The sequence below is a fragment of the Corvus cornix genome, chromosome 1 (assembly GCF_000738735.6).
Source record: "Corvus cornix cornix isolate S_Up_H32 chromosome 1, ASM73873v5, whole genome shotgun sequence".
Classification (NCBI taxonomy): domain Eukaryota; kingdom Metazoa; phylum Chordata; class Aves; order Passeriformes; family Corvidae; genus Corvus; species Corvus cornix.
The window spans coordinates 117,479,717-117,507,279 of record NC_046332.1 but is presented as its reverse complement, the minus strand read 5'-3'; the positions used below and the strand labels follow the sequence as shown (position 1 = coordinate 117,507,279).

The following is a 27,563-nucleotide window of genomic DNA, read 5'->3' as shown; positions in this document are numbered from 1 at the left end:
GTGTCCCTGCCATGGCAGGGGTGGTCTCACCTGCTGGTTCCTGATGCTGGGAGTGGTCTCTTCTGACCTGGAAGAGTCGGTGACTCAGGCATTGCCCCAACCCACGTGCAGCAGGGGCCTTGCTGGGAGCCTCAGTGCAGGTCAGCTCCTCATGTAAGATCCCACAGATCCATGGAGATCCAGGGTTTCGTTGTTGCCACCATTTCTCAGTTGTTGCCATATATTCCTACTGATTTAATTCTGTCATGAGGAAAAATAGGAACATCCAGGCAAGATTAAGACATGTCTGAATTTGCAGGATTTTGGGGAGGGAACATGGAGCCATCCTGTCTGGGTGGTCTGATGTGCTCTGGCAGATCTTCCCCTGCTTTGTTTTATCAAAGTCTTCACTTTGGTGAAAACCCCAAAAATTCAGCTTAATTTGAGGCTCATTAGAGGAAATCTAGATGTGTTTCGGAAAATGAAGAAAATGCATCATGAGTATTCGGTGAATGAATAGAGCTGACCCTGAGCAGTTGATAGTTTCCTTTCTTCCTGGCCAGGTGAACTTTCTCCCTGGTGTCCCCACGGACAGGCAGGAGCAGGGTTGGGCCGTGGTGGGCACCCAGGTGCCCGGGCTCCCTGTGGTGTCCGGGGAGCCGGCCCGGCACTGGCTCTGGCTCTCTGTGTGCTGCAGGCTGCAGAAGGCGCAGGAGGAGCACCGCTCTGTGGAGGTGGAGAAGGTGCACCTGGAGAAGAAGCTGCAGGACGAGATCAGCATTGCCAAGCAGGAGGCACACAGGCTGCGGGAGCTCCGCGAGGGCACCGAGAACGAGCTCAGCCGGCAGAAATACGCGGAGCAGGAGCTGGAGCAGGTAAGGGCTCGCCTGGGGGATGCACCTCCACAGAGACTGAGGGCAGCGCTGCTCCATCCCTCTGGGAAACCACGGGAACACTGGATGTCTGCGTTGGGAGGGACCTCAAAGCCCACCCAGTGCCACCCCTGCCATGGCAGGGACACCTCCCACTGTCCCAGGCTGCTCCAAGCCCCAATGTCCAGCCTGGCCTTGGGCACTGCCAGGGATCCAGGGGCAGCCCCAGCTGCTCTGCTCTCACCTGAGCACAGGGGCACAGGGACACAATCCCAATCCCTTTCCTGCTGCCCGCACTGGGGGATCAGCCCAGGGCACGGGGATTTAAGGTCCCAGTGCTCATGGCCAGGGCCTGGGGAGCTTCTCCCCACCAATCCCCAGCTCCTTCCCCCCAGGGCTGCTCCCAATCCATCCTCCCCAGCCTCTGTTTGTGCTGGGATTGCCCTGAGCCAGGCGCAGGACCTTGCCCTTGGCCCTGCTGAGCTTCATGAGGCTGGCACGGTGCCACCTCTCCAGCCTGTCCAGGTGCCTCTGGATGCCCCATCCCTTCCTCCAGCGTGTGACCACAGCACCCAGCTCCGTGTCCATGGCAAACGTGTAGGGCTGCCCCCGATCCCGGTGTCTGTGTCACCAACAAAGACATTTCCCAGCGCCGGTGCCAGCCCTGGCTCCCGAGGAACACCAGTCCTCACTGCTCTTCACCACCCCTGAACCCGCTGATGCTGCTGCTCTTCTGCCTTTGCTTTCCCACTGCCCTTGGTGGAGGAGAAGCCCCAAGTCTCTTTTCCATGGTGTCCATTACACGTCCCAGTCGCTGTTGCCAGACAGGGCAGGTGCTGGCACCTTGTGAGGTCCCAGCAGGAGCAGAGGGGTTGGACTTGCCCTGGAGCTGCACACTCTGGGATTTCTGACTCCCTCTCCAAGCCATACAGTCTGTCTTTGTTTGTATTCATGGTTTTAGGACAGATTTAGCATGAGTTCAGTTGTGCTTCCCATGTTTTCTCGTGGATCAGAGGGGTGTGTAAAGGTTGGGCTGGGAAAGCCCTCTGAGACTGTCAAGTCCAGCCATCCCCAGCACTGCCAAGGCCACCACTGACCGTGTCCCCAGTTGCCACATCCTGTTAAATCCCTCCAGGGATGTAACTCCAGCATTGCCCTGGGCAGCCTGTGCCAGGGCTGGACAACCCTTTCCATAAAGAAATTTCCCCATTGTCCAACCTTAACCTCCCCACACCTACAAGAAAGTCCAAACCCTCAATTCCAGTAGCTGCTTCCTGTCTCACCTGAGGGACCATTGTCACCTGACTCTAAGTTACAGGTCAGTTTAAACTCAAACTGGGAGCCAGAACTGCATGAGCTGGGCACGTTCCTTGGATGTCCCAAGGCCATGGGTGTATCCTCCCAGCTGTGTCCAGTCTTTGCTGCCACCATGGAGGACCGGGAAGAAAATAAGGCAGGAATCCAGGGTTTCCCCTGGCAAGGCAGGACCAAGTGTCCTGGGAGCCCCGGGGCAGTGCAGGGGTGCAAACAGCAAATTCCCCTCCTGCCTGGAGCAGCAGCAGCCCCCAGCCCCATGGTGCCCGTTCCCAGGAGTGCTCTTCTCCAGCCTCCCTCCTGGGGCCACCCAGCCTCTCCACAGGGCCGCTGAGCTCCCTTCCAGGACACGCCCTGGGATGTCCATCCTGACACAGACTTTGGGCTGGTGTGCTTTGGGCCACCAGATCGGGCTGGGTGGCCTCAGGTGTCCCCGGCCCTCCCGGCTCCGGGGGAGCCAGCCCAGCTCTCATCCCTTCCACTTCCCCCTGCATTCCCATCTGTAAGGAGCCCGGGAAGCTGGAGCTGCCGTGGCCTCTGTGGTTCCGCAGTCTGTCGGGAGGTGAGTACTGGAGTGTCCCACCTGACACTGTGTGACTGTAACCCCAGCACTGTCCCAGCAGCTCGAGGACACTCGTGACATTAACCAGTCACCCCCTCTGACCCCACAACTCTTCCCAGTTCAACATACTCCCTGCTCCCAGGGAATATTAACCAAGACCTCCTTCTGCACCAGTTGATTCTTATCACTAAAGCCACACTGGGGGGTTTGGATGGTCCTGCTGGAGTTGGGTGTATGGCATGGAGAAGTGTCCTGTTCCCAGGCTGTTCTTCCATCCCTCTCTCCTCACTGGGTCACCCTCCCCAGACCATGACCCCAGTGGGGCCACGGGCCCGGAGAACACTGAGAGAATTGTGGAATAGAATCCCAGACTGGTTTGGGTTGGGAGGGACCTTAAAGCCCATCCCATTCCACACCTCCCACTGTCCCAGGCTGCTCCCAGCCCCAATGTCCAGCCTGGCCTTGGACACTGCCAGGGATCCAGGGGCAGCCCCAGCTGCTCTGGGCACCCTGTGCCAGGGCCTGCCCACCCTCCCAGGGAACAATTCCTGCCCAATCTCCCATCCAGCCCTGCCCTCTGGCACTGGGAAGCCATTCCCTGGCTCCTGGCCCTCCATGCCTTGTCCCCAGTCCCTCTGCAGCTCTCCTGGAGCCCCTTTAGGCCCTGCAAGGGGCTCTGAGCTCTGTCTGGAGCCTTCCCCAGGTGAGCACCCCCAGCTCTTCCAGCCTGGCTCCAGAGCAGAGGGGCTCCAGCCCTGGAGCAGCTCTGGGGCTCCTCTGGACTGGCCCCAGCAGCTCCACATCCTCCTGATGCTGGTGTCCCAGGGCTGGACCCAGCACCCTGGGGGGGTCTCACCCCGGGGCAAAGTATAACTTTTTTATAAATTTCATTATAAATTGTTGCTCTTAGTGATGCAACTGGGATCTTAAAGATCTTCCCAGGAGAATGGAGACACACAAAATAACTCCTGTTTGCATGGATTCCCTGCAGAACCATAAGGGTTTGGGTCGTGGACACTCATTTTAGCCACTGGTCTCTGCCTGTTCACCACCACTTCCCTTTCCCACGATTCCCTAAAAACATTGTTCCTGTAAGTGTTATGAGCACTCCTCTACCCCAACCAACCAGTGACAGATTCCCTACCCGCTCTTTCTCCATATTCCCAAATCCCAGATGCTTGTGGGTGATGGTCAGAGTTCTGCTGAGGTGGGAGCAGCACCGGATGCTGCTGATGTCCGACGGGAAAAGCCAGGAAAAACCCGAGGTCTGTGACTCTGAATTTGGCATTCTGGGACTGATTTAGGCAATTTCACACTGGACAACCCTAAATCACACACAAGTGGTAGAACTGTTTGACCTCTTGTGCGTGGTGCCTCGGGGCTGCTCCTGGATGGATGGTCCTTCCCGATAAAATACGGAATTTCAGAGTTTCTGCTGCAGCCCGGGGCTCCTGGCTCCCTGAAGCCCGCCAGGCTGGGCTCGATGAGACGCAACCGAGTTACAGAACACACCCAGGGCAGAGCTCCGGGTGTGAGCAATCCTTCACAGAAACGCTGCTCCTCGTCCGCCCACCGCTGGGAGGGAAAGGCTGCGGCCGTGGGCTGGGCTGTGCAGGAGCAGGGAAGGCTGCGGGAGCTGCTCTGGGTGGGAGGCAGAGCTGCTGTGCCGTGCGGAACCGCAGCCCCCGCGCCCAGCGCTGCTGGGCTGGCACAGGGGCCCCATCCCTGGAGCGAGTCCCGGGACTGCGCTGCCCAGCCTTCGCTGCTCCGGGGTGGGACACGTTCCCTTCCTGCAGGGCTTGTCAGGCCCCAGGGCTGTCAGAGCCTCTCCCCAGGGTGGGCACTGCCAGAGAGGAGTTAATTCTTGATGGGTTCTGCCACTAAAGGCTTTTCTGTGAGGTCAGAGTGTCCTCAGCTGGCTTCTCACCCACTCCCTTCTAATCCTGTATCTCTGTGGGATGTCAGGCTGCGCAGGAGCCTGGGCTGGGGTGGAAGGAGAGACCCCAGGAATGGCTGATCCAGCTAGGCTGTTTCTTTTCCTGACCAGCAGCACATGTTTTGTGTCTAAATATTTTTCTCCCTCGCTCCAGTGTGGAAGTTGTCTCCTGACAAGCTCCCTGGGCTTGGCTCGGAGCTGTGGTGATACAGGGATCGCCTGCACGGTCCTGTCAGGGATTCTGCCTCCGCAGGAGGATCTGTGGGATTTACAGACAGGCAGGAAGCTCTGCAGAGGTTTCTAGAGGCTGCAAAAAACCCCGAGCGTCCTCACTGCAAACCTAATTCCCTTTTAACAACCTCGTGCACCCTGCCATCGGCTCCAGAGGGTTTTCCTGTGGCTCGTGGCAGAGGAGCTGATGTGGAGGGGTCGAGAGGGAGCACAGCATGGATGGTGCTGGCTGGGAATTTTTGAGAAAGGAGCTCAGCTGTAAGATGACAGGAATCGTCCGTGGGTGGTTCTGGTGCTCGGAGCAGCAGCCTGGCGTGTGGGTGGCTCCTCTCCCGCAGTGCCCAGGGTGCCACCGCTCCTCCAGAGGACTTTTCCTGCTGCCAGGACTAAGATGAAGCTGCCTGGGAAGTGTTTTCCCATTTCCCAGCGCCCAGGAAGCGGGGCTGGCAGCAGAGGGGGGATGAGCTGCGGGAGGGCTGTGTCCCCACGGCCGCTCCACGGTGTCCCGGGCGTTCTCCCCAGGTGCGGATGGCGCTGAAGAACGCGGAGAAGGAGCTGGAGTCCCACTGCAGCTGGGCCGCCCCCGAGGCGCTGCAGAAGTGGCTGCAGCTGACCCACGAGGTGGAGGTGCAGTACTACAACATCAAGAAGCAGAACGCAGAGAAACAGCTGCTGGTGGCCAAGGAAGGGGTGAGAGGTGGAGCGGCCTCGTGCTGGGTCTGTGGGGAGGTTTGGGGAGTGAAGCCTGGAGAGTTTGGATTCTCTGCACCTTCTTTGTTTCGTGGAATCATGGAATCCCAGAATGGGTTGGGCTGGGAGGAACCTTAATCTCATTCCATGGGCAGGGACACCTTCCACTGTCCCAGGGTGCTCCCAGCCCCAATGTCCAGCCTGGCCTTGGGCACTGCCAGGGATCCAGGGGCAGCCCCAGCTGCTCTGGGCACCCTGTGCCAGGGCCTGCCCACCCTCCCAGGGAACAATTCCAGCCCAAGATCCCATCCAGCCCTGCCCTCCCTCAGCTCAAGGGCAGTTTCTCTTTTCATGCCTTAAATTTGCGTCTTGTGCAGCACAAGCGAGGTGTGAGCAGGGGCTGAGCATGAGGATGAGGATGAGGATGATGCTCCCATGGGCTCTTGGGGCAGGCAGGTCCCGCCCTGGGCATTGTCAGAGCCTGGAGCCCTGGGAATCAGGGACAGGGACTGCTGCCCTGGGTGCTCAGTGAGCAGAGGCTTTGAACCTCTCCAGCACAATCCCACTCCAGGTGATGAGTGTGCCCAGGCAATGGAATCCCGAGATCTGGATGAATCATCGCCGCATTCCCGATATGTGATGTTGTGTGCCCGCCCTGAGGGATGAGCCCAGGGGATCTAGGATGTTGTGTGCCAGCCCTGAGGGATGAGCCCGGGGAGCTGTTGTGACACGTCCTCGTCTCTGTGGCCATATGGAGCCAGCAGAGCTGGCAGGAGGGAGAACTCTTGTCTGCCTTAATCTGCTTTTATTGGGAACATTTTAACAGTCCAGCAGTTTTCCTTTGGCTGTGTCAGTTCTTGCACCCACATCCTTGGCCTTCCCAGTCCCAGGTTCATGCCACTGGAGCTGGGAATGGCAGAACTGTGGGCAGAGACTTTAATTTTAGATACAGTGACACAAACCCAACCTCAAACCAAAAATCTTCCCCAACCCAAGATCCCTTGGGCATTCCTGGGCTGTTTGGTGGTCATTCATGGGAGAGACAAGCCAATGTGTGAGAGCCCTTCACTGTGTGAGGTACCTGGGTCATGGAATCGTGGAATGGTTTGGATTGGAGGAACCCTTGGAGACCTTCAAGGCCACCACTGACCCATGTCCCCAGGTGACACATCCACAGGGCTGTGAAATCCCTCCAGGGATGGGGACTCCAACTCTGCCCTGAAAGTTCAGCCTCTTCAGTTCAGTTCCCTCTGCTTTTTGGGAAACTGGGAGAAGGGAGCATGAAATCCCCAACCTGCTACTTGCTGCTGGTGAATTCCTCACCCCAGTGTCAGGGAGAACAGCATTCCTCAGTGACACCACCATTCCCACTACTCCCACGTGCACAGGCAGCTGCAGGGACTGTTCCTGTCTCAGCCCATCCTGGATGTTCGTGGCCTGGAGGAAACATCAGGTTGTCTTCTTCCTGTGACTTTTTCTGTTGATATTCCAGGCTGAAAAGATCAAAAAGAAGCGAAACACCCTTTTTGGGACGTTCCATGTTGCTCACAGTTCCTCTCTGGACGATGTTGACCATAAAATCTTAACTGCAAAGTGAGTGTCTGCTCAACAGCTCCCTTGTCCCTGCCTCCCTCCTCACCCCTCTCCTGTCCCAGGCAGGAGTGTCCTCACCTGCACAGGGGCTGTGGGGCTCACTTTGCTGAACTTCTGTTGTCCTCCATGACCTGGGCTTGGACTCCCTCCTCTTCATCAATAACCTTCTAGTTTTACCTGTGAGAAACAAGGGGTCACAGTTATGTGGAGCAGTTAAAAGTCCTGTCAAAACAAGGTTTCAGGAGGCTGCAGGATGCTAAGGGATTGGAATGGAATGGTTTGGGTTGGGAGGGATTTTAAAGCCCATCCAGTGCCAGCCCTGCCATGGGCAGGGACACCTCCCACTGTCCCAGGCTGCTCCAAGCCCCAATGTCCAGCCTGGCCTGGGACACTGCCAGGGATCCAGGGGCAGCCACAGCTGCTCTGGGCACCCTGTGCCAGGGCCTGCCCACCCTGCCAGGGAACAATTCCTGCCCAATCTCCCATCCAGCCCTGCCCTCTGGCACTGGGAAGCCATTCCCCCTTGTTATTATCCCTGGGTACTTCAGCTGCTGCTGCGTTTTTTAATTCCCATATTCCTGGAATTAAAATGAAAAGTGTCTCAAATTTCAGGACACACAGCTGACCCCATGGAGTCTATTCCAGGTGATTCAGGGGGTGTTTTCCCTTCATTGCCTCCATTGTCCCTGTCTGTCCCTGTCCCCAGGCAAGCGCTGAGCGAGGTGACGGCGGCGCTGCGGGAGCGGCTGCACCGCTGGCAGCAGATCGAGCTCCTCTGCGGCTTCCAGATCGTCAACAACCCTGGCATCCACTCCCTGGCCTCGGCCCTCAACATCGACCCCGGCTGGATGGGCACCCCCCGGCCCAACCCCTCGCACTTCATCATGACTGACGACGTGGACGACCTGGACGAGGAGCTCGTGTCGCCCATGTCCATCCAATGTACGTGAGCCCTGGGAATGGGGCTCCAGGGGCTCCCTGGGAATGGGGCTCTGGGGGCTCTCTGGGAAGGGGGGCTGTGCCTGCTGGGGTTGGGGGCTGTGACACAGAGCAGACCTGGATCCATAGTTCACCTGCATCAGGAGGGATTGATTGATCCAAGTGGGGGTTTCCGTGCCCTGAGACCACAGTTGGTCCATCAGGGTCAGTTGGTCCCTACGGGCCAGGCCCCACTGCTGGGCTTGCTTGGAGCCTGTAAATTTCAGCAGAACTGGTAATTTAGAAACTGTTAATTATTGCTTCATTCTATCTGTGCTGTTCTGGTCAACTCACTGATTTAAGCATTTACCAAAAAACCCCAACCAAAGGCACGGGTAGACATGGTAGTGAGACAGGAAAAGGGATCATCCTGATGTCCCTTTGGCCTGAGCACTTTTCTGGGACTTAAAGGACTCAAAGCTGCCCCCTCTTGAGGCACAGCTGGACCTGCTTCCTGCACCATTCCAGGTGGGAGCAGCAGTGCCAACCTCAGGGACCTGTTAAACATTCCCTGGAGCAGAGGCTGAACCCCCAATCCCCAGCTCTGTGCAGGGCTCGGGGTCACCCACAGGGAGCTCCGGTCCCTCTGTGTTGGTGACAGAGAGCATCAGCTCCCCGGGTGGCTGTCCCTGCTCCGCCGAGCCCAGCTCGCACGGAGGAAGGGCTGAGCATGGATCACCCCGTGCCTGTGACCCCCCAGTTGCTGAGCTCCCGGGCTGGGTGGCACTGCCACCTTCTCTGCAGCAGCTGTGAGTCAGCCCTGGCTGCTGTTCCTGCCTTTAGCTGGCCCGGATCCTGCCTTCCTTCTCTCAAAAGGGCATTTTCCAGATAGTTTCCCATCTCGGGCTATTGCACCAGAGACTGGGAGAGCTGAAGAGCAGTGACAGGGATCTGGGGGCACAGGAGCAGCACCTGGCCAGGGCACAGCACCCTGACCTGGGCACTTCCATGGAATCACAGAGTGGATTGGGTTGGAAGGACCTTAAAGCTCATCCAGTTCTATCCCCTGCCATGGGCAGGAACACTTTCCACTGTCCCATGTTGCTCCAAGCCCCTGGCCTTGGACACTTCCAGGGATGGGGCAGCCCCAGCTGCTCTGGGCAACTCTGCACGATTTAATCCAAGCCAGGGCTGTTCAGGGGAGCAGGAGGAGGAGGAGGGAGGAGCAGAAGGGTCTCAGGGCTGGCTCCGTGTGCTGCAGGAGATGCCCTGTGTGCCATGGCCACGTCCCCTCGGCCTGGGGCTTGGCTGTAGTGCTGGGAAGGTCTGGGGGCAGGTGCTGAGGGGGCCTCAGGCCAGGGGCCAGGGAGAGGCAGAGTTGAAGGGTTTGGGTAGGGCAGGAGGAACGGGTGTTCTGTGTGTTCGGGGCTCAGCAGACACGGGGGCTGGAGCCAGAGTTTGTGGGATCAGGTGTGCTTGGGGCCATTAAAGCCTCAGGAAATGGAGACCTCCAGCTCTTTATCATTACCAGTCACCACCAGAATCAAGATGGACAGCTCTGATAAAGCCCTGGCACAGGCCCAGCCGGGCACTGATGGCAGGGACACTTGGGACAGTCCCAGGTGACACCTGAGGACCTGAGCTGGGCCAGGTGTGAGCCTTCAGCCCCGATTTCAGCCTTGGCTTCTTTGCACTTGAGTGCGACATTTCCAGGGAGCACTTCCAGTTCCATCACCCCAGAGCTGGGCAGAGAGCCTGCCCACCCTCCTGCCCACCCTCCTGCCCACCCACCTCCTGCAGGTGATGCACCCTGGAACAAGCACTGGGCATTCAAGGTCTCAAAGCAAGGGAGCCTTTCCCTGTAGGATTTTTGTCCTTTGTGTACAAACCCTGCCTCAGGAGAGCAGTGCCGAGTTTCTCCTGCCCAGACATGTTGCTGAGGACCTGTGTCTTCTCCCAGTAAATCCCATCTCTCTCTCTCCTGTTCCCACCTGGCTGCCCTCCCCAGATGCAGCCTGGCTTTTCGGGCGCAGGTTCAGCGACCGCTCCTCGCTGTCCTCGGAGGATCAGTCCCTCTGGAAATACCCTGGTTTGGTTCTCTTCAGTTATATTTTCATTTTTTATTCTGCCCTCTGGCCTCTTTCTGGACTAAAATACATCCACCAATTTTCCATCTTTCTGGCACGGGAACTAATGAGCGTATCTCTCCTCTCTGAGCCATCACCACCTGTACTAACCCGGGAAGAGTCTGGTGGGATGAAGAAGAATCTCAGCTGCAGCTCCTGTGTGCTCCCGGGTGCACTTAGGGAATCTGGAGACTTGGACTCTCTCCATTTTACCCCTGAGGTGGAGATGAAGGACCCAGTGAGGCCGGGAGGAGGTGGCAGCATTCCCTGTCCCATCCCACCTCCTTCCCCGTCCCTCCCCGCAGGTGCTGCTGGTGCTGGGTTCCCTCAGACTCCTTCAATAAACCGAGCAGTGCCACCCCATAGGGACACCTGTCCCCTGGTGCCCCAGTGCCACGGGGATGGCATGCAGCCTGCTGGCCTTGGCTGCCTTTGGAAGCCTTCCCTTTGGCAGCACAGCCGAGCCCCGGCTGTCGTGGGATGGGGGAGGAGGAGGGCGTCCAGCCTAGTGCAGGGAGGGCTTTTCCTTGGGATGCTGGGCAGATAATTTGGGGAGTGTTGGTAAAACGTGTGTCTGGAGGGACGTGGTGGCTGTGGGAAGCGAGGCCCCAGCCTGTGCTCCAGAGCTCATTGCGGGATAAGTCTTGGAGAAGGAGAGAAGTGGGAAGTCCTGAGTTGGTAAATTAGGGGTGGAACACCAGGAAAATCCAGGGAATCTGTAGGGAAAAAAGCATGGCCCAAGGGAAAGAGAAACCTGGAGCAGAAAGCCATCACCCCAGTGAGTTACTCTGGAGTCAGGTCCCTGTGAACCCTCCACAATGAGATTCCCAAACTGAAATTGCAGCTCTGGAGCTGAAACATAAAATCTTGCAATAGAAGGTGGATGGTGTAAAATTCCAGGCTCACGGATGGGCAGTGTAGGAAACAAGGAGCAGCAAACCTGAGCAGTGGGAAGGACTGGGATTCACCTTGGGGGTGTGGAAGCAGCCAAGTTGCCAGAATTAATCCTTACTCCTCCTTCCACTGGAAGTATGTCCCTGTGGATCCTTCAGACCTGAGTCATTCTGCCAGAGGAGCCCTGTGTGTCCAGCTGGGAGTTTCCAGAGCAGGGATTGCTGGTTCTTCCATTCCCAAAGGAGCTCTCCTCCTCCTCCATTTCTGAGCTTTCCTGTCTGCATCTTTTTAACCCATTTGTACATTAATTTCTTATGCACATAAGAAGTCCTGAACACTCCTGAACACCTTATCTCCTGCCAAAGGAGGAACATCTTGTATGGAATGGCAGCAAGGGGATGAGATAAAGCCAGCCTGGTTGGCTCGGGATGGGGCTGCAGCCCTGGGATCCCGTTTTCCATGATGGAGGGGAGCATTCCCAAGGCTCCGGGCAGGTGAAGGGGCCTCCCCTGGCTCTGGGGTGAGCCCGGGGGCAGGTGTGGGGCACAGGCAGCTGCTCAGGGATTGTTGAGCTCCAGTTCCAGCCAGGCGTGACCACGGGGCTGGAGGGATCCCAAAGGAGCTTCGAAGGCAGTTCAGGAGCTGGTGCTGGGGCTCCAAAGGACATTCCCATGTGGTTCCCCAAACCAAGGGGAATTGGCAACCAGAGGAGAATATTTCAGATGGAGGGTCTCTGATCAGTCACAGTGGTCATGGAACAGGCTGGGAGCAGGTGAGGCCACTCTGGGGCCAGAGTCACCAGTTCACACACACAGGAATCAGGCATGAATCCCAGAAAGTCTGGGTTGGAAGGACCTTACAGCTCATCCAATTCCAGCCCTGCCATGAGCAGGGACACCTTCCACTGTCCAGGCTGCTCCAAGCCCCAGTGTCCAGCCTGGCCTTGGGCACTGCCAGGGATCCAGGGGCAGCCCCAGCTGCTCTGGGCACCCTGTGCCAAGGCCTGCCCACCCTCCCAGGGAACAATTCCTGCCCAATGTCCTCGACTCCAGTATTTTCAACCAACCAGGGAACTGCCCTTGGATCCCTGGCAGTGTCCCAGGCCAGGTTGGACATTGGGGCTTGGAGCCACCTGGGACAGTGGAAGGTGTCCCTGCCATGGCAGGGGTGGGAAGAGATGCCCTTTGGGGTCCCTCCCAGCCCAATCCCCTGTATGATTCCATGCTCCCAGTGCTGCCCCGGCACAGCGATGCTGGAAGCGGAGCAGAGCTGAGCTCTGGGAGTGGAGCTTTGGGTGCCATCACTGACCTGCTCACCTGGGGCTCTGCTTTGGGCTGTGAAGGTCCCACCCAGGCAGCAGCACTGTGGCCATGAGATGTCTGTGAGGCTGGAATGGCCCGTGCCCTGGAAGTGCCCAGTCCTTGGCTCTCCAGGAGCCGGATGGTGGCTCCAGGTGGGATGAATCACAGGTGGGATGAATCACACAGCCGCACTCTGCATCAGGCAAGATGCTCAGATAAGGTGTTCAGAGGCACCTACCTCAGGAATGTTGGAGTTTTCCATGGGCTGGGCATTAATCCAGCATGTTCAGCATCAGCTTAAAGCTGCTTCTGCATTAAACAGCCCTTAACTGCTGGCACGAGGTGGGACAGTGCTGGTGGCACAGGGGCAGTGGGGTGGTGCTGGTGGGATGGTGCTGGTGGCACAGGGGCAGTGGGATGGTGCTGGTGGGATGGTGCCAGTGGGACAGGAGCAGTGGGATGGTGCTGGTGGGACAGGAGCGGTGGGATGGGGATGGTGGGATGGTGGCGGTGGGACAGGAGCGGTGGGGTGGTGCCAGTGGGATGGTGCCAGTGGGATGGTGCCCGTGGGACAGGAGCAGTGGGATGGGGATGGTGGGATGGTGCCAGTGGGACAGGAGCAGTGGGATGGTGCTGGTGGGACAGGAGTGGTGGGATGGTGCCAGTGGGACAGGAGCAGTGGGATGGTGCTGGTGGGACAGGAGTGGTGGGATGGTGCCAGTGGGACAGGAGCAGTGGGATGGTGCTGGTGGGACAGGAGCGGTGGGATGGGGATGGTGGGATGGTGGCGGTGGGACAGGAGTGGTGGGGTGGTGCCAGTGGGATGGTGCCAGTGGGATGGTGCCCGTGGGACAGGAGCAGTGGGATGGGGATGGTGGGATGGTGCCAGTGGGACAGGAGCAGTGGGATGGTGCTGGTGGGACAGGAGTGGTGGGATGGTGCCAGTGGGACAGGAGCAGTGGGATGGTGCCCGTGGGATGGGGACGGTGGGATGGTGCCAGTGGGACAGGAGCAGTGGGATGGTGCCAGTGGGATGGTGCCAGTGGGATGGTGCCCGTGGGACAGGAGCGGTGGGATGGGGACGGTGCCAGCGCTCCGTGGGCCGGGCCGTGCCTCAGCGCTCTGCTGTGTCTCGTTGCAGCTCCGGCCTTGCCCAGCACAGTCCGGCAGCGCCTGGTGGAGCCGCAGCACGGCCACGGATCGCAGAGGTTGGTAGAGAGTCACGTGCCGGGGCAGCCCGAGGCGGGCCCCGCGGCCCCGTTCCGGGCGGGCCGAGTGTCCCTGCGCCGAATGCACAGCCTCACCTCCGGACAGTCCTTCAGCTCCGACCTGCCCGGCTCCAGCCCATCGCCTGCCTCCACCTCCTCCACCTCCTGCTCCTCATCCACCACCACTGCACCTGCTCCTGCTTGCCATGTCCACCCTATCTATTACCATCACACCACCTCTTATTTCCTCCAGATGGATTCCATCCCCGACCTGCCCCCTCCTGATGTCACCTCTGGAGTTCGCTGTCGCACTGGGAGCTTTGGGTATATTGCTGTTTCTTTTCTAGCTGCCTCCTGCCTGCTGTTCCTCAGAGCTGGCGCTTGCTCGGGTGCTCGTTCTCCCACATTCCTCCTGCCCTTTTCTTTCGGGCCTTTATTCCATGATTTATCCACGTTTGTTCCTTCCACTGCTCTCCCCCTGCCGCTGGAGCCTCTAAGGAGGATTCCATGGCCATCCCCATGCCCGCCAGCTCAGTGGGGCATTCCCAAGGTGCTGTGCTGTTGTTTCACTGTAGCTGAGCAAAGGAGAATTCCCAGGTGCTTGTTATTCCCTGAACAAGGGGATGTGAGGAGTTAACAGAACTGATAGCCAAACCTGACCTGATTTGAAGCCTGGGCTTCCTTGGGCTCCTCACAAATGAATTGCAAAGGGAACATGATGGGTGGGGACCACGAGGTAGCAGTGGGAGAATTTTGGGATGGTTTTCAGAGGTGCTGGAGCGGCAGTTCAGGAATGTGTTTCAGAGTGACTGGTCTGGCAGCGATGAGGAATGGGGGTGTTCTGGCTAAGGAATGTCTGAGGAGGGGGTTGGAGCTTCTGTTGTTGGCTTTAGCTTGGTCCCTTTCCATTGGCTCTTTGGAGACCTGGCGCATCCCTGGGACTGGTTATCCTCCAGCCCTAAATCCCGGAGCTGTCCCAGTTCAGCGCGCTGGTGATAGGGAGGAGCAGGAATCCTGCCGGGGTGCTCCGAGGGGGCCCTGACAGGAATGTTGTGTGTCCCAGGCACAGGATCAGGTTCCTCGGGTGGCTTTCATCCGAGCGAGATCCCGGACATCCCTGTCCCACGGGGTCATGGATGCAGCCAGTCCCAAGGTGTTGTGTCCCTGCGGGTGTGGGACCCCCTGCGATCAGGGCGGTGGGAGGGTGATGGAGCAGGGAGTCCTGTCCCTGCCAGGTGCTGCCTGTGGCCCCAGACAGGACATTCCATCTCTGTTCCGTGCTTTCTCCAATGCCAAATTAAAAACAGTCTCCTAATCCTCACTATTGGGGAGCAGACTGCTGGGAGAAGGCTGGAAGTCTGTGGGTGAGGCAGAGGATAGGGGAAATGTCCTTCCACCATTATTTCTCCAGGCAGGGAAACATTCCCAGTCACCACATCTTCACCCATCCCAGCACGCTGTCCCATTATTTCCTTACCTGTGGGTCCCTCTGCCCTCAGGTGCTGGGATCTCTCCTGGCCTTGTTCACGTCTCTGGTTTGGATGTTCCACCCCCTCCCTGCCCCGTGTCTCTCAAAGCTGAGCAGCCCCAGGCACTTTCTGGAATCTGGAATATTGAGGGGGAAATTCCTGCACCTGCTCCACAATGGAGAACTATAGAGCAGCATCTCAGTTAATTCAGTAATGGTTGTTTGGGGATGATGAGAAGCAGCGTAATTAATTAACTCCTCCCAGTGGGAGCTCAACTGCAGCTGTCCCAGTTGGACTGGTAAAAGCCGGGAATGGTGCTGCTCCCTGCTTCCATTGCCTCCCTGACTCTGCAGGAGGGAGGGCTCATCCTGGCAGCCCGGGGCTCATGTCCTGTGTGCAAAACCGCTGTTTAAATGTGATTTACTCCCACCTGAGGCCCGTGACACACAGAATTCCTGCCCAGGACAAAGCCTGAGTCCCTGCAGACTCCCCGAGAGTAGCAGAGGGAAACAGGATCTGGCACGGGGCCCGCAGGAAGGGAAGGGGACAGTGCCAGAGGTCGTTAGGAGGGGATAAGTGGGGGCTCCCCCTGGTCAGAGCCCAGCTGGTCACCACTGGGTGACAGCAGGACTGTCCTCACCCTGCTCCTGTGGCCAAACCCGGCCGGTGATGCAGGAGAAGCGATGGCGTCAGAACCTCCCACCTGGGATTTGCTGCAGCTACAGCAGAGCAGGCGACTCCCCCCCCTCATCCATCCCTGCTCACCCCAGGCAGCGGAAATGAGGAGCTGGGTGCCCAAAGATGTGGGTTTGTCGCTGTTAATTGTTTTATCCAACTGCATCATTAGCAGATCCTGCTTTGATGCATCCCCAAAAGCACCGCTGCCGGGCTGATGGATTGCTGCTCCTCCTTGATATCCTCGGTCCTGGAGGCCTTTCCATGCATCCCTCGAGCTCCACAGCCTCCTGGGGAGGCAGGCAGGACAGCTGGGGAGGCTCAGAAAGGCCTTCCAGGGAGTCACTCCAAGGACCAGAGCAGAACCCCAAAGCTTCCTGGCTCCCTTGGTAGAAAGAATGTGCCACCCTGATTGTGGGGGCTGCTGGAGCTCTTTAGCCTCTGCCACATCCAGCAGATGCCAAGGCTGGGGAGAGCTCACAGGAGAAACCATCTCCAAGGAGCTGCCCCCCGAGCAAGGCTGGGGATCGCTGTCTCCGGAATCCTGCTGGGGTTATCCCTGCAGGGAGCCGCTTCCTCACTCTTTGCTTCTCTTTTGCAATTGGCTTCAGAGGATCCAGCGCCAATAAGGTCAGAGCGGTTCCGGGCCGGAGGCGGCTGCGGGATCGGGGGGTCCCCGGGGGAGAGGGGCTGGAGGGGGCTGTGTGTGCACAGAGGTTTCTGCTGCCAGTGCCTGCCTCAGGTGGATAAAACTGATGGAGATGGGGGTGTAGGACCAAATCCGCACGCCCAGGCCCTTCTCCGACCAGGAAGGGAGGTGGCAGCCAAAGCACAGGGAGGGGAGAGAGTCAGGAATCCAGGGAAATGAGTAATTCACAGCTCTTGCAGGGTGGAAGGGAGGAAGCTGCTGTTGGGTTTGCATTGAGCCAGAGCCAAGCTCAGCCCCACAGCAAATTTGGGAATTTGCCTTAAGAAAAGCCTTGGTCCCTGGTGCCATATGCACAGAGCCCAGCAGACGAGGGTGCTCCCAGGGCACGGAGGGATGAGGCAGCGAGGGCTCCCTGGCTGCTGGAGCACTCCAGGGCAGCTCCTGGGCCATGTCAGGCTGTACCCGAGCGGGAACCCCCGGAGAAGTCCCTCATGGGCTGCAGGGCCGGGGAAAAATAGGTGTTTGTTCTCCATCCTCCTCCTGCTCCTCCCCTGCTCCTCCTCCACTCCCAGGCTTTCCTTACTCCATGCTTTGCTCTCTGCTTCTTTTGTTTGCCATCCCCATCTCCTCACCCCTCCCTCCCTCAGGGCTGGGGTGGATCCTGGTGGGTTGGGAGGAAGCACAGGAGAAAGCAGATCCATCCTGCCTCAGGCAGGTGAGTGCTGGCAGGGTTGGTCTGGAGGTCGTAGGAGTGCCTGGATCCGTGGAAAAGAGCAGTGAGCACTGCTGGGCTGGAGGAAGGCTCAGGCTCCCAGGTATTTCCCTGTCCAGTTGCTGCTCCGTGGTTTCCAGGAGGGCTGAGCCATTAGGGGCTCCTGCTGCTCCGTAGAAACACTTCCTCTGATCCTTCCTGGGATCCCGTCGAGGCCAGCGGTGTCCTGGGATAGCTTTTCCTCTTGAAAATGTGCTGCAGCAGTTCAGGAGCATAATCCTCATGGAAATCAGTGGGATATAGGCCAGGCCTTGGCTGAGCCTCATCTGGGATGTTGGAAGTATCCTGGGAATGCTCTTTCCTCCCTCTTGTCCTGGCATGGACTCAGGAGTGTCCACTCCTCTTGCTGTCTCCTACCCAGTCAGCGGGATCCCAGGAATCCTGTCCCCCTTGTCGTGCACTTCCTTGTGGGAGCCACCAGGGAAAGGTTCGTTTGGGGCTGAAGAAAATCCCAGCCGAAGTTCCCAGCCATTGGTGTTCAGCTCCCAAAATCAGCCCGTGGGTGCCACAGTAGGAATGCAGGAGGTCCCTGTGCCAGGTGTCCCGGTCTGTCGGGTGTCCCTTGGATTTTCCCTGGCGTGGTGGGGGTGTCCTGTGTGCCGGGATGTCCCTGGAGCCTGGCACAGCAGGGTGGGCACTGCTGCTGCTCTGGTGGGTGCTGGTGTCACCAGGTCTTCCCTGTATCCTTCAGGAATATATTCCTGAGTTACAGCTGGAGAGATTGTGTTTGAGGAGGGTTAGCTTAGACCGTTGGAATGTTTGGGAATTGTGTGCTCTTGGGCATCAGCTCCTTCAGTCCCCCTGGATGAGCCCAGGGGGATGAACTGGGGCTCCAGCGAGGTGGGACCCCTGCGGTGCCAGCATCCGCTCCAGGGCAGAGGATCCCAGGGAACAGCCACACCAGGAATGGGGACAGGGACCCCCAGCCCCCGGATGGCCCCGGCCCTGTGCTGCAGGGAGGGCAGTCCCAGGAGGTGACACCGTGGCTGTGGTGTCACCAAGGCCCTGTTCCACCTCCTGCGGCGCGGGACCAGCTGTCCTGGGATCGGGTTCCCAGCGTCTGCTCCGGGAAGAAAATCCTCCCGGAGCAGAGCATGGCTCTCCATCTGCTGTCGTCATTTTCTCCACACGCTGCCAGCGCTGCTGGGTCACTTTGGTCCCTTCTGGATTGAAAACTGCAGGACTTAGAGGAGAGGGAACGGCTGCCCAGAGCCCAGCAAGGAACGCTCACCCTCTTCACACATCCTTGAAGTCCACTCAGTTGAAAAGAATCCTTTTTTTGCTGTATTTGCTGCTCTCTTGCTGTTTTAAAGGATTTATTTCACTGACCCTCACCCAGATCCCTGTGGGATTGTGGCAGCCTGAAGGGTTGGGTTGGATTTCCTGGAAAAGAAGATTCTTCAGTGGAGTTGGGACGTGGACTGTGAAGGGAGCAGGTGTTGCTGTACCTCTGTCCCCAGCCAGAGCACGCTGGGTCCCCTGGGGCTCTCCCACCTCCTCCGTGACCTGAGTCCCAAGGAAGCACTGCGTTCCTGCCAGGATATGATCCCGCCTGCTCCTGCTCCTGGCTCCAACCAGCACCATTCCTGTGCCATGATTCTGCCCCACAGCCTCGCTCCTTCTCCCAGCTCTGCTGAGACCCGCCGCTGGCATCGGGCTGGTGCCAACCCCTGCAGCCAAAGTCTGCTGTGTTTTCCTGGAAAGGGGGCACTTTCCAGGGATTTGTGGAGAAAACAAACCTCTGGAAGTGGGGGTTCAACCCTGGTGGCATCTCAGCAGCAGCTCAGCATGTGCAGGTGGTGGGAGAGGAGTGTCCAAGCAGGAATTCCCAGGTGAATTTTCCCCCTTTGCAGGTGTGGTAAGCCATGAGCCAGAAACATTCAGTAAAAGCAGGAGACTCCTGAATTCCTTAAAGGAGTTGGAGGTTGTGATGGCAGTGACATTCCATGTGCAGGCACTGGCAGCGTCCCGAGGCCTCCCAGCCCAGGTGTGTGATGTGTCCATGTTTTGGGAGTCGGCTCCAGCAGCCCGTGTTCGGCCCCACCACATTCCATGGCTGCTGCTGTTCCCAAGGCCCAGTTATCCCAGTTATCCCATGGCAGCCATGGGCCACCAGCCGTGACGGTGACCTTCCGCAGTATCTGCTGGTGGCCTTGGGAGCTCAGTGGCTCCACACGTGTGATCCGTGGCAGTTGTCTCCCTTGGAGAGGCTCCAGCTGCTCCCTCAGAATAGCCAGGGATTTCACACCATCCGGATTGTTCCGTTCTCCCAGCTGCTCTCCTGGGATGCGGCTCCAGCGCTCGGACATGGGCCGGGCTCAGCTCCATGTGCGAGGACAAGGACAGTGCCAGCAGTGCCCAGGGCTCTTCGCTGCTGGGGAAAAGAAGAGCTGAGGTGTTCTCCACAGCTGGGCTCCCCCAGTAGATCCATGGCCAAATCCCAGCCATTTTCCTCCGTGTATTCCTGTGGAGCTGCTGAACAAGGGCCCAACTTTATTCCATGGGTTTTGTAGAAGAAATAGACTTTTTCCAGTACAAGGAGAGTGTTCTGGGCCTGTCCAACCTCCCCATGCTGGGACAGCCAGGACTCCTGGTGTGTGCCATCACTTTTTGTGGAGAGCAGTGAGGAGTGGCTTCCTCAGAGGCCAGGATTGGGACCAGCGCTGGGAAACGTCTTCATCAGCAGCAGGGACACCGGGATCCGGGGCAGCCCTACACATTTGCCATGGACACGGAGCTGGGTGCTGTGGTCACACGCTGGAGGAAGGGATGGGGCATCCAGAGGCACCTGGACAGGCTGGAGAGGTGGCACTGTGCCAGCCTCATGAAGCTCAGCAGGGCCAAGGGCAAGGTCCTGCGCCTGGCTCAGGGCAATCCCAGCACAAACAGAGGCTGGGGAGGATGGATTGGGAGCAGCCCTGGGGGGAAGGAGCTGGGGATTGGTGGGGAGAAGCTCCCCAGGCCCTGGCCATGAGCACTGGGACCTTAAATCCCCGTGCCCTGGGCTGATCCCCCAGTGCGGGCAGCAGGAAAGGGATTGGGATTGTGTCCCTGTGCTCAGGTGAGAGCCCACCTGCAGAGCTGCCCCAGCCCTGGGATCGCAGCACAGGAAGGGCCTGGAGCTGCTGGAGAGAGGCCAGAGGAGGCCCTGGAGCTGTTCCCAGAGCTGGAGCCAGGCTGGGAGGGCTGGGAGAGCTGGGAGTGCTCACCTGGGGAAGAGAAGGATCCAGGGAGAGCTCAGAGCCCCTTGCAGGGCCTAAAGGGGCTCCAGGAGAGCTGCAGAGGGACTGGGGACAAGGCATGGAGGGCCAGGAGCCAGGGAATGGCTTCCCAGTGCCAGAGGGCAGGGCTGGATGGGAGATTGGGCAGGAATTGTTCCCTGGGAGGGTGGGCAGGCCCTGGCACAGGGTGCCCAGAGCAGCTGGGGCTGCCCCTGGATCCCTGGCAGTGCCCAAGGCCAGGCTGGACATTGGGGCTTGGAGCAGCCTGGGCACAGTGGGAGGTGTCCCTGCCATGGCAGGGGTGGCACTGGATGGGCTTTAAGGTCTCTTCCAACCCAAACCAGTCTGGGATTCCTAAGCATCTCCCCAGTTGTGCCTGGACGTCTCCACAGGTGCCAGCTCTGTTGTGGAGGTTTTCCCTTGTCTCGCCGGTCTCTTTAGCTGCCTCCAGGCTGATGTTGATGGTGGTACCGTAGGAGATGATCTGGGACTCCTCGTGCAGTGCCAGGCAAGGTTCGGTGACCCATGTCCAGGGGTCTGTGCCAGCAGCAGAGATCAGGGGGCTCTGGGGTGAGGGACAGGTCAGCACCTCCCATCTCTTCTCACCGCCTTTCGCTTCTCTTCCCCCTCGCTCCTTTCCTCTCCATTTGCCTCCCATTCTGCACCCCCCTCCTATGCGTGGGGCAGGGCCGGGGCCCCTCACCCCATCCCGCTGTCCGGGCAGCCTCCGGCGTTGCCGTGGGATCAGGGGGAAGCACCGGAGCTCCTGGCCCGGCTGCCCGGGCACGGTGGCACCTGGGCAGGGGCCCCGGGGATGCGGGGCCAGCACCCGTCCAGCCGGGAGGAGCGAGCTGTGACTTGTCATTTCCCCCGTCCTCCTGCCTCCCAGTCTCCAGAGGGGCTCCGGGAGCTCCTCTCGCCCCGTTGGCCGTCACCGGTAGGCACAGGCTGGGCACAAACCACGTGCAGCGGCGGGGCTGGGCATGGCTTCGTGTGGGAGCGCCCAACCTCTAATTCCTCCCGCCGGGATTAGAGGTTGGCACCGGCTGAGCCGGGAAAGGGGCAGGGGCGGGGGGCGCGGGCCCACACACGGATGTGGCGAGGGCTGAGGGGCCCTCCCGGGAACCTGCGGGACACCGGGGTTGGGGCGAGCTGGGAGCACTCTCGGGTCCCGCTGGGATCCATCGGGGAGGAATGAGCCTCCATCCGGCTTCCCCGTCCCCGCTCCCTCCCAGCTGCTCGGGGTGCTGGCGGTGAGCCCCTGTCCCGGGATCCCCTGGGGGCACACGGGGATGGCAGAGCCAGGGGCAGGGCGGCGGCCGGGGGTGGGCAGGGGCTCACTGCCAGCCCCCTCCCCGGAGTCACTGGGGGGTCCCCACGCCCCCCTCGGCCGCTGCGTCCATCCGTGTGTGCGGGGCCGGGCCGGGCGGGGCCGGCACTGATGCCCCTCTCTCTCTCCGCCCTCTCACCGCAGAGATTTAACTCGCTGCGACTCCGACTCCTCCATCCCGCACCTGAGCGACCACCAGCGTATCCCCAGCTCGGCGCCCAAGCTGCTGGCTGCCCGGCCCACGCTGCTGACCAGGTCCATGGAGGAGGCTGTCCCCGGGCCCCCGGCCCCCGGCGCGCCCACCCCCAACGGCGGCAGCCGGCACGGGGAGCCCTCCGCCCTGGCGGCCTTGCAGGAGCGGCTGCCCGAGAGCCCCATGGTGATGAAGAAGATGATGATGGTGAACCACGGCATGGAGAAGTCCTCCAGCCTGGGGGAGATCAGCCACCCGACGGCCGGCAAGCCCAGCCACTCGGATTCGTCCCGGTCGCACAGCCCCAGCTCCACCGACCCCGACACCCCCTCCCCCATCTCTGACTGCCGGCCCAGCGGCGCCAGGAACACCCGCATCCCGCAGCTGGCCGCCAAGAAGAGTCCGGGGGACGAGGACAGCAGCCTGACGGGCGACGAGGTTGACCTCGGCCAGAGCAAGAAAAAGTTCCCCCTAAAGATCTTCAAGAAGCCCAAGAAGTAGGGGGAGGACACCCCCGGACGCGTCCCGCCGGGCCCGGGGCCGGCCGTGCACCGGGATCGCAGCGCGGCCCCGGCACCCTCCGCACCCCGAGTCACCCCCAGCGCCGGCACGGGAGGAGCTATTTAAACTTATTTATTTCCTGATCTCCGAGACGAAAAACCGCGACGCCGCCGGCTACCCCGGGAGAAGAGCCGCCCCTGCCCTCCCCTCCGACCGCTGCGGTCCCGGCTTTGCTGTGCATGGCTTCCAGTTACTCCTGCTCTGCTCAGCCACGCGGCCTTTGGGTTTGGTTTCAATGTGGTTTTATTTTTTTATTTTATTTTTTATTGTTGTTGTTATTAATTTGTTTTCCTGCCTCCTCCAACTTTTGCACAGGCTGATGGAGGGTCGGGGCGGCGCCGGCTGCTCCGCGCTCCCGCCCGGGGTGACTCAGGTCGCAGCGGTTCTCCCTCATTTCTCCGAGTCACTTTTCCACCCCGGCCCCCATGGCTACGCCCCTGGGAGGGGGATCCCCTCCTGAGCAGCTCTCGCTACGCAGGAGCAGGGGAGGACTCTGCCCTTGCCGGTACTTGTGTGCTCCCGGTCCCCACGTCCCGCCTGGGGGCTCGCGGGGACGGGGCTGTCCCCGCACTGCTCTGCCCGGTGGCTGGGGAAGGTTGGGACGCCGCGGGGGAGGAGCCCACGCCTGTCCCCGGGTTTACTTCCCCGGGCACCCTCCCCAGTCCCCTGGACTCCTCCGAACCCGCCGTGCCCCAGGGACCCGGCCGAGGACCCTGGTGACAAGGGACAGTGAGGGAAGGGCCATCCCGAGGGGTGCTGGTGCAGAGCGAGGTCCAGCCACCACATCCACAGGAAGAGGGGGGGCTCTCGGGAGCAGACCCGTCGCGTGTCCCCTGTCCTGGCTGGGCAGGGCCAGAGGGAGGGACCAGGACACAGCGGGGCTCTCCAGGGCAGGGGACGGGCTGTGCCTGGGTGGCCGGACCGTGACAGTGTCCTCCCGCTGTCCTTGCTCCACCCCCTGGAGCAGGCCGGGTGCCGGGGGCTCTGTGCCCTCCCGAGGGACGCAGGAGGCTCACACAGGGAGTGTCCCCCTTGCCCTGAGGCCACACGCCGCGGCGTCCTTGGCTGTGCCAGCCCGTGCCAGCACAGCCTGACCCGGGTCTCAGTCCGTCCTGAGCCGCTCGCAGGGGCTCTCCCGTGCTCCCTCAGCACATTGTGGGTCACATCCTGCTGCTCACAGCCCCCGGCTCGGTGTGTCCCCATCACAGCCCTGGCCTCCGAGGGGGTCCCCACTCAGGGCAGCAACTGTGGCTGAGTCCTCCTCCCTCTGAGGGCTGAGCCTGTCCCTAGGGATGAGCCCTGCCCCATCCCCAGGGCTGAGCACCATTCCATCCCCAGGGCTGAGCCTTGCTCCATCCCCTTGCTCCCCTCTCCCAGCTCCCTCCAGGAGCATCCCCCAGCACTGGGGCTGCCAGGGGAACCCCCAGGCCCCCTCCTGCCCCACTCGAGGCGGCTCCCTGGCACCACATGACCCTCGAGCCCAGGGTCCCTGTCCTCACCACTCTCTCCATCCCCAGCCCCCAAACCACTGTCCCACACGTCCCCAGGCGTGGGGAGGGGGCTGCTCCTGCCGAGGCAGAGGAGGATGCACAGGGGGAGGAAGAGGAGGCCAGGCCGGATGCCGAGAGCCCCCGGGGCCTTGCTTTATGCCAGAGTAATATATTTGTGTCTTGACAATTCAGGAAGGGCTACAAAGGTGTTTTTTTGTTCCGTAGGTGGGAGTTAAACAATTTCACTGTTGCTTTGGGATAAGTGAAAAATTCCTCTCAATGACTTAAGTGCCTGCATTTCCCTGGGGACGGGGGGATGCGCTTGGCCCCACGGCCGCTGGCTTGGCACCCTGATTCCCTGGGCACCCCGCTATCACGGGCAGGGCCCCCCGGGAGCGGGGCCAGGGGGGCCGGGGCTGGAGCTGCTTGTGGTGGCAGAGACCTGTGGATGTTTCTGGAGAAGGGGTTGGGGATCCACCAAACGGCAACTGTTGACGCATCTGCCAACTCTTGATTTAAGGTTGTTTTTTTTTTTTTTTTTTTTTTTTTGTCATTTCATAAAACTTTTCAATCCAATAAAGCATGTAGTCTATTTTACGAGCTGCTGGCTGCTGGCCTCTTCTTCCAGCCCTTCCCAGGCTTCCAGCACAGTGGGATCAGGGCACTGGGGGCCTGCTGGGGATGTGCTCCCGGCCAGGTCAGTGGGGACAGAGGGACACCCCAGCTCCCCCCTGCACCAGGGCCCTGCGATTCCTGAGCCGTGAGCAGAGTCCTCTCCCATGGGAATTGGATCACAGCTCCACAGGCACAGTGGGCACCAGCCCAGCCCACAGCCATGGAAAATAGAAAATGGAGCTTTACTGGCAGCAGCTGGAGCTGGCCTCAAGCTGATCTGGGAGGCACCGGTGGGATCCACCCCGGGGTCATCCTGTCATTGCCATTGCCATGGGGACACTGCTGGCAGCTGGGACAGGGACACACAGCCACCCCCAAACTGCTTCAAGAGATGTGACAACTCCATGGGCAGCGGGTCCTGCTCACAGAGCCCCCCAGAAACACCTCTGAGGTGGAGGACATTTCCAGGAATAAGAATGAAATACGCACTGGGGTCGGTGGTCGGCACCTGCCGGGACGGGGGATGGTGATGGCACAAGGGGAGCCAGCAGCCATCCCCTGGGACGTGCCCCCGGCAGATTCCGGTGTTCCCTCCAGCACTGACATCTCCACCTTCACACACCTTGTCCCACCAACAGCCCTCTCGGAGGAGATCTGCTCCCTGCAGCCTCAACCTGGCCACATTTGCTCTGGAAAAGCCCATTTTCCCGGGGAGAAATCGGCATTTCCCAAGCCCGGCCTCTCCGGGTGCAACCCCAGCCCTCGCGGTTCCTTCAAACCCCACATCCCCTGGGGCTAGCTCCTCCTTAGCCTGGCGCTCGTTAGCGCTCATTAACACTCATTAGGGCCGGCTGCCTCCACGTGTGCATCCAGGGAATCTCCAGCCGGCTCTGGCAGCGCGGCAGGGCTCAGGACACCTGCTCTGTCCCCGGCTCTCCTGCCAGCTGTGGACAGGGATAACATCTCCATTTCCCTGGGGGTGCAGAGGCTGCTCTCCAGCACCGCTGGGCGGAGGTGAAGCCTTGCAGGGCCTCAGGAGTTGGTGAAATGGCTCCGTTCCCTGCCCAGGGCCCCTCTCTGCAGCGCTGGTGCCGTGCTTGGGCCGGACCCCGTGGAAGCTGTGCCGGGGCAGCGCCGTGGTTTTCCTCTGCACCCTCGGCCTCACAAATGAAAGCACTGCTCTGCCTGCTGCTCTGCCTGCTCCTGGTTTCAGAAAAGGGTGAGTAAAAGTCAGAGGAGAAGAACTTAGGGGCAAACACCTGTGAGTGCAGCTCAGGCTCCAAACAGACTAAAATGCCATTTGGGATTATTTTCCTTCTGCAGGACCTTTTCCGATGAAACAGAGACACCACCCCAACTTTATTCCCATTTCCTGATCAGTCCCAAACATTCCCCGTGAACCATCTTTGAGGGGAGGGCTCTCTGGGCTCTCTCTGAGCAGGACCAGGCTCACCCGGTGCTTTGGGCACCTTCCCAACCAACCTGGGGGCCGAGGAACCCGCAGTGGCATTTTGGCTTGGAATCTGAACGGAACCAGCGCCCTCACCTGGGAAGGGACAGTGCCCCATCCACAAGCAATAAGAACCTGAATTTCCAGCCCCTTTGAGCCCTGGGTTCTCTCTCTGAGCCTCTCAGGATCAGCCTCAGCCCAAGGGTAATTTGCACGTTGATGGTTAATTGTTCTCTCGTGGAGCAAACCCCAACAGTTCCGGTGTGGTGCTGCATTTGGCTCCGCTTCCTGTTCCCCCCAAAGTGGGAGCAGCTCAGCCTGACCCTGCGGGCAGGCAAGATCCGGGGAAAGAGGCACCTCACAGGCTGCAAACCATAAACAGGAGATGTTCTCCAGCCAGTTTGGGCTCCCAAGTGCCACAGCTCCTGGTTCCTGAGCCATTCAGACTGGGATTGGAGAGGAACTGATGGTGTTCAGGGTTGGACTGTGCACAGGAACCTCAGCAGTGCTTTGGTGCTGCTGCCTCTGAGCCCTCACAGGACTTGCAGAACCATGGAATGGTTTGGGTTGGAGACCTTAAGGATTATCTTGTTCCACCCCTGCCATGGGCAGGGACACCTCCCACTGTCCCAGGCTGCTCCAAGCCCCAATGTCCAGCCTGGCCTTGGGCACTGCCAGGGATCCAGGGGCAGCCCCAGCTGCTCTGGGCACCCTGTGCCAGGGCCTGCCCACCCTCCCAGGGAACAATTCCTGCCCAATCTCCCATCCAGCCCTGCCCTCTGGCACTGGGAAGCCATTCCCTGGCTCCTGGCCCTCCATGCCTTGTCCCCAGTCCCTCTGCAGCTCTCCTGGAGCCCCTTTAGGCCCTGCAAGGGGCTCTGAGCTCTCCCCGGAGCCTTCTCTTCCCCAGGTGAGCACTCCCAGCTCTCCCAGCCTGGCTCCAGAGGGGCTCCAGCCCTGGAGCAGCTCCGGGGCCTCCTCTGGGCTCTCTCCAGCAGCTCCACATCCTCCCGATGTTGGTGTCTCAGGGCTGGAGGCTCTGCAGCTGCAGCTTTGCTGCTTTTGACCTTGGGAGAGAACTTTGTGTCATTTCAGCTCTTTCCCTGCTGCTCCTCTCGCCCTGGGCCAGAGACCGATGGCACTGCGGCCGTTCCACAGCGGAGCCTCAGATTGTTCCTGTCCAGTTGTTCCTTGGACACCTCCAGGGACGGGGACTCCACCACCTCCCTGGGCAGTGGAATCCAAAGTTTAATCGCACATTCCACGCCTGACCCTTGATTTAGGGTAATTAGAATTAACATAGTTATTGTTTTGGCGTTTTAGGACGGGGGTATTTTGTCCCTTCGCGGGCTCTGTCTTTGGCGCCCTCGGCCCTGTCCTGTCCCTCCGTCTCCTCCCCTATGAGGGGGAGCAGCGCTGGCGCCGCCATCTTTGAAGCGGGCGGGATTCGCCGTGTTCCCCGGCGGGGCGGCGATTCCCGGGGAGAAAGCGGGGGAAATACCGGGATGAGGGAC

At 59.9% G+C, this 27,563-nt stretch overlaps 1 protein-coding gene across 8 annotated transcripts in view; it reads left to right on the top strand.

Annotated features, from left to right (window-relative positions):
* STIM1 (stromal interaction molecule 1) overlaps nt 1–24,540 on the top strand; it is a 69,489-nt gene extending 44,949 nt beyond the window's left edge. The window contains exons 7-15 of one of the 8 annotated variants that reach the window (XM_039554028.1): nt 677–854; nt 5,417–5,584; nt 7,077–7,177; nt 7,884–8,119; nt 10,104–10,184; nt 13,558–13,624; nt 13,878–13,948; nt 16,380–16,398; nt 21,885–24,540. In XM_039554028.1, coding sequence (XP_039409962.1) covers nt 677–854; nt 5,417–5,584; nt 7,077–7,177; nt 7,884–8,119; nt 10,104–10,184; nt 13,558–13,624; nt 13,878–13,948; nt 16,380–16,398; nt 21,885–22,434 — 1,471 coding nt within the window. In that variant the 3' untranslated portion in view covers nt 22,435–24,540. Of the gene's footprint in view, nt 1–676; nt 855–5,416; nt 5,585–7,076; nt 7,178–7,883; nt 8,120–10,103; nt 10,185–13,557; nt 13,949–16,379; nt 16,399–21,884 lie in introns of all 8 variants that reach the window. The other 7 variants (XM_039554039.1, XM_039554059.1, XM_039554079.1 and 4 more) reach the window with 7 other exon arrangements.
* The last annotated feature ends 3,023 nt before the right edge of the window (nt 24,541–27,563 follow it).